The sequence below is a fragment of the Nannospalax galili genome, unplaced genomic scaffold (assembly GCF_000622305.1).
Source record: "Nannospalax galili isolate Female #2095 unplaced genomic scaffold, S.galili_v1.0 scaffold377, whole genome shotgun sequence".
Classification (NCBI taxonomy): Eukaryota; Metazoa; Chordata; class Mammalia; order Rodentia; family Spalacidae; genus Nannospalax; species Nannospalax galili.
The window spans coordinates 2,909,895-2,920,452 of record NW_008341187.1 but is presented as its reverse complement, the minus strand read 5'-3'; the positions used below and the strand labels follow the sequence as shown (position 1 = coordinate 2,920,452).

The 10,558-nt window shown below is 40.6% G+C and overlaps 1 protein-coding gene across 1 annotated transcript in view; it reads left to right on the top strand.

The window, feature by feature from the left end:
* The first annotated feature begins 2,297 nt into the window (after window positions 1-2,297).
* Window positions 2,298-10,558, top strand: part of Grm1 (glutamate metabotropic receptor 1) — a 398,699-nt gene continuing 390,438 nt past the window's right edge. The window contains exon 1 of the mRNA XM_008836709.1: window positions 2,298-3,000. Coding sequence (XP_008834931.1) covers window positions 2,301-3,000 — 700 coding nt within the window. The 5' untranslated portion in view covers window positions 2,298-2,300. The remainder of the gene's footprint in view (window positions 3,001-10,558) is intronic.

The following is a 10,558-nucleotide window of genomic DNA, read 5'->3' as shown; positions in this document are numbered from 1 at the left end:
ACAGCCCCTCACTTCTTAGGATGGATGTGAGTGAATATCTGCATACCTGGCAGCTTCTTTAAGACCTCTCCAATAGATAGTAGACAGTAGTGGAGAAAATAATAGTCCCTGCGTTTCTCTAGCTTTCCCTCCCCTCCCCCTCTATCAAACAACTCATTTTTGTACATGAAATTTTAGACAAACCTTGGGTGACCTGAGTGGTTAAAAGCACTAGTTGTTCTTGCAGAGGACCCGGGTTCAAGTCCCAGCACCCACATGGCGGCTAACAACTGTCCATAACTCCAGCTCCAGCTCCTCTGGCCTCTACAGGCATTGCAGGTGCTGAGGAGGAGCAGGAGTCAGTGACAGTTTCCTTATTTTCCACATCTTTTAAAGTTTTCAAATTTTTACCCTACTCTTTTTCTTTTCTTTCTTTCTTTCTTTTTTTTTTTTTTTTTCCTTTGTGACTTTGCCTCCCTCCCCCGTTTTTTCCCTTGCGTTAAAATAGTGCTGAAGAAAGAGGGCACTAGTGTACAACCCAGATTGCATCCTTGCACCGTCTGGATTGGAGCTGAGGCGTCTGCGAACCGAAGGTGGCCGCAGTCCTCTGACCTGGGGACCGTAGCTCTGTCTTCTGTCAGGTACATCTTGAGTGCACACCCGCCAACGGACTCAGGTGAGCAGACTCTTCCCGCGGTGAAACCCATTCCCAAAGGCAAGCATGTCCTAATCAATCGGATTTCCTTCTGGACCCAGGAGGATCTTCGTTTATTTATCTCTTAGTTCTGCACGCCTTGGGAGGCTTAGGGAAGGGGGTCTGGCTTGATTTCCTTCCTTTTTCGTGCCTTTCCTCTTGTGCTGTTACTCTGTGCTGGCTCCCGCAGCCCCTTTCTCATCTGGGCTCTCACCTTGAGGGATCGGGAAGGGAAGGGAGAGGGAGCCAACTTCAGCCCCGCAGGTGCCTCTGCTCCCATAGCAGTTGGATTGGAATATAAACCTGCAAAATCGGGGCAAAGCGAAGAGAATGAGGGTGGTGAAATGATGGGGAGGCGAGAGGAGGGATGTGTGTGTGTGGAGGTGGTTGTAAAGAAAGCGAAGGAAAGAGGTGGAAACTGCAAAGAGAGGTCAAGGATTTGCCGAGCTTTGGTTAAGGCAGGTTCCTGCAGGAAGCGGTACCACCCGCTTGCTCTAAGCGCTGTCCAGGGTTCTGACCGCGGTGTGACTCTTGCTATCTCAGCAAAGCCATCCCCCATTCTGAGGAGACTTCCTCCTCTTTCCTGCTGCCAGGCAAAGCCCAAAAGGTCCCGATTTATCGAGGATGCAGGAGACTCTCCACCTCCCCAGCCGCATCTTTGAAAACAAGTTACCTATCGCACCTTTTCTCCTTAAATATCTACAGTAAGCCTAACTTGGGGGGGGGGGGTTACATGCCAACCCTAACATAGGGACTTTACCAGGCGTTGCCTTAGTAACTAATATGGATTTTCACAAGCTGGCGGATTTACATTTGCGACTGGAATTGCGTGTCAGGGAATCTTCAGTCCCTCCAAGTTAAAGTAAAATGCACACCCATTGTTCATTTTAAAGTAGTGCTTCCACCTTTGCAAAGAGTTTCCAAATTTTCTGCTGGGAAAAAGTTGATCATTTCAAATCCGGAAAGTTCTCTTAGGTCGAAGAATTTAGCTCCTCCTCTCTTTTCTTCTCTCTTCCCTTCCTTCCGCCCCCCTCCCCAGTCACCTGAGAAAGCTTGGTAGGGTTTAGGGGACTGAGAAGAGACTTGAAGCTGGAGCAGAGGGCGGGTCAGCAGGGCTCTGCACCTGCTGGGGCCCGGGAGAGCTCAGCGAGGAGGACACTATTTTCCTCACTGCCCAGAGCTGCCTTCCTAGCTGTCTTTCTCTGCAGGATGTGTTGTGGTAAAGCGCGAGGGCAACAATTAGCATCACTGACCTCAGAGTTTAAACACAGTTCCTTCGATGACCCAGCTTTGATGTCCCCCTTTTTTCATTCAGTCAGCTCACAGCTGCCAATACGCCGTGCATTGTACACCAAATCCATATTGCTTCGGGCACCAGTGAAAAATCGCGACTTGATTTCCCCTAAAAACGCCCCTGGGAGCGGCAGTGGAGGACCGGGAGGAGGAAGCGGAGGGGAAAGAGGCGGTGGTGGGGTCACTGAAGGCACTGAAGGAGCTGTGTTGGCTACAGGCACCACCAGAAGCGGCCAGAGCAGCAGCGTCGCGCGCCTTGCTGGTGCTCCAGAGCCTGCAGGCGGGACCAGCGTGGGAACGTGGCTGGCTGGCGGTGGACCGCGTCTTCACCATCATGGTCCGGCTCCTCTTCCTTTTCTTCTCAATGATCTTTTTGGAGATGTCCCTATTCCCCAGAAACCCCGACAGGAAAGTGTTGCTGGTGGGTGCTTCGTCTCAGCGCTCGGTGGCCAGAATGGATGGAGATGTTATCATTGGAGCCCTCTTCTCGGTCCATCATCAACCTCCAGCCGAGAAGGTGCCAGAGAGGAAATGTGGGGAGATCAGGGAGCAGTATGGCATTCAGAGAGTAGAGGCCATGTTCCACACATTGGATAAGATCAATGCAGACCCAGTGCTCCTGCCCAACATCACCCTGGGCAGTGAGATCCGGGACTCCTGCTGGCACTCTTCAGTGGCTCTGGAACAGAGCATCGAGTTCATCAGGGATTCTCTGATTTCCATTCGAGACGAGAAGGACGGACTCAACCGCTGCCTGCCTGATGGCCAGACCCTTCCCCCAGGCAGGACTAAAAAGCCTATTGCTGGCGTGATCGGCCCTGGCTCCAGCTCCGTGGCCATTCAAGTGCAGAATCTGCTGCAGCTGTTTGACATCCCCCAGATCGCCTACTCTGCCACGAGCATCGACCTGAGCGACAAAACTTTGTACAAGTACTTCCTGAGGGTTGTGCCTTCAGACACTTTGCAGGCAAGGGCGATGCTTGACATAGTCAAGCGGTACAATTGGACCTATGTCTCCGCAGTCCACACGGAAGGTAGGCACTATATTTGGGAAAGAAAGCTACCAAGAGAGCCAAGGAATTGCACGGTGTGCTCCTAGGATCATAGCGTAGTCCCTGTTTATTTTAAGCGCTGCGAGGAGCAGAATTTACCCTTCTCAGTACACACCCACCCAGGCACTGCTTTTCATCATCATTCCCTTATAATTACAGTGCAGGAAAACTGTATCCCATGGTGTTTCTGGGGTAGGAGGAGCAAAAAGGATACCTAAACTGCATGCAAAAGTGTCCAGCTGTAGATTTGGCTTACATGGTGGTTTGCCCTCCTATTCTGAGTTTTTGTTTAATAAGCTTATTGGCCCAAGGTACTATATTTCCCTTCAGTGACTGGCCAGTTGTTTCCCAAGGTTAATGAGCTAGTCGAAGGTGAGTGATCACACACACACACACACACACACACACACACACACACACACACACACCACTTATCTACTGTGGATTTGAAATTTGGGATTGTGAGCTTTATCTTGTCTTAAACAGCTGAAGGTTTGCTCTTTTGTCCTCTAGTGTCCCTAGTTCTACATACGGAACACACAGTGATGGTGGATTAATGCATCTCCCTCAGGGTATCAGAAATGTCACTTTTCAAGTCTGGGATACCTTACATACAACAAGTAAACAATGAAACCATGTGTTTATTTTTCCTTACTTAATATGCTAAAATTATACACATTTCTTACCCCCTCTTTTCTTTGTTTTTATGAGAAATGGTAATGATGACCTCTGGAATTTGAGTTTTTGCTTTCTAGTCTTCCATACAATGGGCTTTGCCCCTCAGAATTCAAAGTTAGACCAATTATAAATTACTAGTAAAAAGACACTGGGTGCCAGATTTTTTTTTTTTTTTTGAGGCAGGGTCTCAGCATGTGACACTAGCTGGCCTAGAACTTGCTACGTAGACAAGGTTGACCTTGAATCACAGAGAACGACCTGCCTCTGCCTCCCAAGTGTTGGAATTAAACTCATATGCCACCACCACCATTCTGGCTCTTAAAATGGTTTTTGTTAAATATAAACATTCACATGGGGCTAAAAGTTTTGATTTTTTTTCCAGAATTTTGTAGATGTAAATTTTTGAAGTGTTTTTTTTTTTTTTTTAACCTAAAAGGTTTTCTTTACTTTTACAGAAGCTTTTATAGAGTTTTGGATGAAATGAGATTTTGAGCTCATCGCTTCTTAACTATCCCTAGAGAGTTTACAAGGAAACTGATAACATGGTTATGAATTAATGTCTATGAGAATTTGCTAGTGTATATGCTGACATGTGAAAGAAACTGAAAAGTATGCTGCATTTATATTTCTTAAAACAAAATATTGAAAGAAAGGAAACAGACATGGCTTCAGTTTAAAATGCACAATATTTAGTTGTGGGAGATCTGATTATAAAAATTAAAAAGCATCTTACTAAAGTGGTCATATGGCTATTGTGAATGAAACACATGCTTTAATTTATAAAGGGAACAGAGTTTTCAAAGCAAGCAAAAGCAAAGCAATGTAGATTTATACATCATAATTTCAGACTTTGCTTTTAGAAAAAAAACTTTCTGCTACCTGATTCTTGTTTATCAATCTTGATTTTCAGTTTATGCCCTTGTACACGTCTTTTGCAACACAACTCATAATTTTTTAGACTGCAAATTTAAATTCAGAAGTCAATTCTTTATATTTAAATGCTTAATGCTAACTTGCTACTTTTTTATGTTTGTTATAGTTTCTTGTAGTACCTAGACGGATGCTTCTGAAACACAAGTTAAAATGTGTGAAATATCAGCTCTGGAAAGATTGTGCAACAAAAGAATGTCAACATTTAGACTGAATGTGATTCATTTATATACTTAATAGTTCTCCTTCCATTGACCTTGGTAGTTGATTATTGATATCGAAAGTTTTTCCTTCAGGAAGAAGTAATACTAACTTATTTTTTAAAGCTTTACCTTCCATGTTTATTATAGAATGTTTTATTTGGGGAGAGGAAGGTAATAAAAGACTCTCCTTTCATTAATCTATTTTTCAATAGCATATCACTACAATAATTGCTAATCAAGATTGCTTTCTGAAAAGAGATTTGTTTTGGAAAATGAATTGGATTTGGGTTTGCAAATTCTGTTAAGTACTCATCATGATTTTACCTGTAATATTAGATTGAGTTACTTTGCTTTGTTCCACTTTCTGATCATTGGAGTATGGCAGGGATAGTGTCTCCACACTACCAATTAATTTTGGACTGGATTGTGGTCATAGGAAAGCATCACAGCTAACTTTGGTCCTTATTTATTGCAGGAGATTGTATCCTTCCTTTGCCATTTATATACACTATCATGTTTCTTTTTAATGGGAATTGTTTCCTCCATTTATAAGACATATCATCTGTGAAAACTGAATTGCTCATATTTTCTTTCATCTCCAAGGAAATTTCGTGTAAACTCCAGCTGAAAATTTATTTTTCCTGAGGTTCTACCCTCTGCTTCTCAGGGACCCATGGTGTACTGGCCTACAGGCACTTTCTTGAATCACCTAGCAATTTTCCTGTCTTCAGCCTGATGGGGTCACCTACTGGTGACAGTTTCCTGTCAAGAAGCAACTATGACCACATTCCAGTGCTGTCTCTGCCATCTGGGCATTATTCAGCAAGTGAGATATTTGTCTCAATATTATCAGTCTGGAACTTAGGCATCCTGAGGCCTCCCATGACCTTCACCTCTCCTTTCCAAATCAGCTACTCCCCAGCCAATTCATCACCATCATTTCTTTTATTAGAAACTAACCTAGCATAGTTGATGCCAAAAGTGATTACACTAGTCTACCTTCATTTCTGAAGTTAATTTGGGTGACTTTAAAATCATAGACTGGGGCAAGCATTCTTTGTCCTAGTTGTTTTATATTAATTTATTATTTTATTTTACATTGAAATAAGCTTTGAAGTATTTTTGTTTTTAGTCAATGGAATTTATTTGTTGCATTCTTTTACACGGTTTTCAATCTTCTATCATTTGCACTGAGCTTATTATCTTGTCATATGTCACTTTACCTGACATAGGAAAATCAGTGCACATTAAGGTACTTGTGATAGAAATTCCAGAAACTCTTCTCGATTGTTTCTGGAAAGGAATTTTTGAGACAGAAGAGAAAGAGGGCTGTTGAAGCAATAGAATCTTGTCTATAGATAAAACTCAAATGTGCCTTGGATGCTCACTTGGAATATGTATCTTTAAATATGTTAAGCATAGAGTACCAAAATAGCCACTTCTAAGAAGACTATCTCAGCCAAGGACATTTTATTCCATCCTTCTGATAAAACAAAGATTTCTGGTAAAAAATCAAATTGATTGTTTCCAAAGGTTGCTCAAAACACTACTTAAAATAATAATTTTAGGTGATCACATTCAAAGCATTGAGAAAGGTCAATAATAATACTCTGTGAGCTTGAAGCATTAACAGGTTTTCTTTGGGGGTTAGATTTATTTTCATTTAACTCCTTTTCTCTTAGAATTTTGTCTCAGGTAGGCAGATCAGCAGTGACTTTCATGATGATGCCTCCATTATGAAACTATCCACAGTAAGATGGCTTTGTGTTTAGCTCATTTTCATTGTGGTGCAACCTTTTGTTTGATATGTACTTACATTTTATATGCAACTGGTCTTTTTTGGCTTCTTTTCAAAGCCTGACTTTTTTCTTTTTAGAAATATTTTTATTTTACATCAAATAATTTAAAAGTCTATAGCATCAAAGGAAATTCTCTTAAGTCATAGGTACATAAGCTGACTATTATTTTCACTCATAAAATTGCAAATACTAACTGCTATGAAGTGGATCTACCATCGTATTCCCGTCTGCTTACTAGCATCTTTTTCTTTCCTTGTCTTGACTATAATCTATTTTACAGGAAGTTGTCTTCATGAACTGTTCTGTTTTATCATACAACAAGGAATGGGAGTGTCTTGAAAGATCATTTGGGCAAACAAATTAAAGATGACAAAGTTACCACTATTGCACTTTTGTTTATGCTGCAAGTTATCGAATTGTGGTGAATATTCTAACGAGAATGAGAGAATTTATGCATCAAAGTCAGAAGCAGAGGGGCTGGAGAGATTGCTCAGTGGTTGAGAAGACTGGCTGCTTTTGCAGAGGACCTGGATTCGATTCCCAGCATCCTCATGGCAGCTAACAACCATCCCTAACTTCAGTTCCAGGGGAATCCGGCTCCCTCTTCTGACTTACAGGCATGCAGGCAATACACTCATACACATAAAATAAAAATAAAATATAAAATATTTTTTAAAAGTCAGAAGCAGAATCACATGTGACTCTTAGTCCATTCTATATGTACCTGAAATGAACTCCCTGAAGTTTCTAGCATTTTTCCCTTGATGACTGGGAATCATTAGAGACAATTCAGGTTCCTTTTCTAGGTGACCTTTGAAACCTCTCCTCCTTATGCCACATCTCACTAGCTCATTCATGCATATATTCTATCTTGTTTTTCTCACAGCTATAGCTCATTTCAAGTAGATCTTAGATAAACTAATATTCCAAAGTTTCTTAAAATTCTGTGCTACTATTAAGTCATCTCCTGCTTCTTTTGATCTTTAAACACTTCTTAATATTTTGTTATTATTACTAGTATTATATCCAAGAATAGAGATGTGATATTTTTCTTTCAGATAAAAAGTTATTTTCTTAAATCTGTCTTTCTAACCTAGAAGTAAGCTCTGGGACTTTAATGCATCTGAGCATACCAACTTTATATCATCAGGATTTAATAGAATAAAATAAGGTCAGATGTAAAGTATTTTACCCCTTTATCAGTGAACTACTTTGGCATCCACTCAGCCTGGTGTGAATCCCATTGACAGTATGTTCTTCTATTCCAAACTGTACCACCTGACAGGTGTGTAAAAAAACCACGTGTAGTTTAAATGATAAACCATCACGATGGATATTCAACTTCACTTGAACATTAACTACATAAACACTGTAAGATTTAAAAAACATAATTTATTTGTTACCTTTATGTGTATGAGGTCAGAAGAGAACATTGGATCCCCCTAGAACTGGAGTTACAGATGGTTGTTAGCCACCATGTGGGTGTAAGAACTGAACCTGGGTCCTCTACAAGAGCAGCTGGTGCTCTTAACTGCTGAGCCATCTTGCCAGTCCCATGAATGCAATATTTTTGAAGACAGTCTCAGTTACCAAGTGTTTTAGAGTATATAAAGAGAATGAAGTTTGAGGACATGTAAAATAATCAACAAGTAAAAATTTAGTCATTGCAGCATAGACATTTGGAGACACAAGTTTAATAATTAGAGAAAAGCTGGAGACAGGGAAATTTTGGTTCAGATTTTATTTAGGAATATGGTATAAGTAAAAGGTAATGCAGTGTTGGAAATATGTCCATGGCAGGAAAAATAAAGAAGTACAATTACTTGGAGTGGTGAGTCTGAACAAGGCATGAAAAATAAGGAAAGTGGATTTTTATCTTCTTGGATTGCATGACTCTTTGTGGACACAAAGAAAAAGTAATGGAGGATCTTGACACATGTCAGTTTTGGTTTCAAGAATGTATGTCCAAGCAGAATTCAGCCTGATTCAAATGTAATTTATATAAACTTTGGGGAAAATGATATATATCATTATCAAGAGAAGGAAAAACCTAGGATGGCTATGAGGCACTTACTACATGACTTAAAGTGTTCGCACCCAAGTAGAACCTGTTTCCCATGACCTTGGCTCTTTAGCTGATTAACCTGTGTGCTGTATGCTCGTGCACTAATTTCTTTAAATCCCACTCTTTCATACTGAAAATGTTTTACAGGGTAATTTTTGCAAATTAAATTACAGCTCAGGATCATCTCTAGTTTCTTTTTAAGTAAGTAAAATAGACATTTTCCTTGAATACACAAAGTAATCACGATACCAGTTGTTTGTGCCTGGATATAATTAAAAATATCTAACCATTTATTTGTACCCCAAATAGTCTAGATTAATATCTTTGAATTTTCATCTTTGTTTTCTCCTATATTGGCTAGACTTCCCAAACGTGTTCTAAGTGTCCTAGTTAGCTTTAATTGCCAACTTGTTATAGCCTTGAGGCATCTGAGAAGGAAGACTCAATTAAAGAATTGCCTAGATTAGATTGACTGGTGGGGGGTTGATTTTATTATTAATTGATGTGGGAGGACCCAGCCCACTGTGGGTGGCACCATCCTTAGGCAGATGATCCTGGGCTATATAAGAAAGCTGGCTAAGCACATGCCTACGTGAGCCAGCAGGCAACATTCTTCCATGGCTTTTCCTTCAAGCTCCTTCCTTGAATTCCTGCTCTGACTTTCTTCAATGATGGCCTGAGCCCTGGAAGTAGAACCCAACTAGATGATTTCTTTCCCTAAGTTGTTTTGGTCAGAGTGTTTTATTACAACAGAAAAGAAATTAGAACACTAAGTTTTTAAATCAGTATCTATTGATTAACTTTTAAGCACATATCATTAAGATGAAAGACAAAAAAAGTCACTTGTTAGTTTGATTATTTTTAAAATGTTTTATTTATTATTTTTATTTTATGTGTATGAGTGTATTGTCTGCATGTATGTAAGTGTGCCCATGTCATGAAATACCTGCAGAGGTCAGAAGAAGGCATCAGATCCCTTGGGACTAGAGTTATAGTTATTAGCCACCATGTGGGTGCTAGGAATTGAGCCCTGGTCATCTGCAAGAGCAATCAGTGCCCTTAACCGTTGAGCCATATCTCCTGTAGCCCCAATGCATCAGATCCCTTGGGACTAGAGTTATAGTTATTAGCCACCATGTGGGTGTTAGGAATTGAGCCCTGGTCATCTGCAAGAGCAATCAGTGCCCTTAACCATTGAGCCATATCTCCTGTAGCCCCAACTGGTTTGGAACTCGCTATGTAGATCAGGCTTTCTCCATCTCACAGAGACCTGTTCTGCCTTTGACTCCCCAGTGCTGGGATTAAAAGTGCCACCATGTTCGGACCTTTTTTCATTTTTAAGAAATCACCAACTCTTTTTGAGTCTTTGCCATACCATTGTGTTGTGGCAATGCTGTTATTGGAGAAAATTTTATATGGAACTGGCCTTTATAGATGAGTTAGAAGTTGTAGCTTGTTGTGTACCACATCTTATTCAGGAACTACGATTTCCTCTGGGTGAAGTATAGCACAAATGCGCAACTGTCTCATAGATATTTGATTACTTGTTGGGCAGTGACTGGAGTGATATCATTGTTAAGAAGATTTGTCAATACCATATTTTTAGCATGCTCTCTGCTAAGACCACAGAAAGCTGACGAGTCATAGCGGAGGACAAAAAAAAGTTTAGTGAGCACCAAAAACCAATGAAAAAGCAACTCACAGTTCACACTCTTGTGAGTTTTATGTTGGAAGCAACATCTCAGCAAAGTTGTCAGTTTTCATAGGAACGAGTTGAAAAACTAGACTGAAGGCAAGAAAGATTTAAATCCTTGTCAAAATGAGCTCTGTCTCATTCATCAGACTCATCAAATTCAATTTATGTA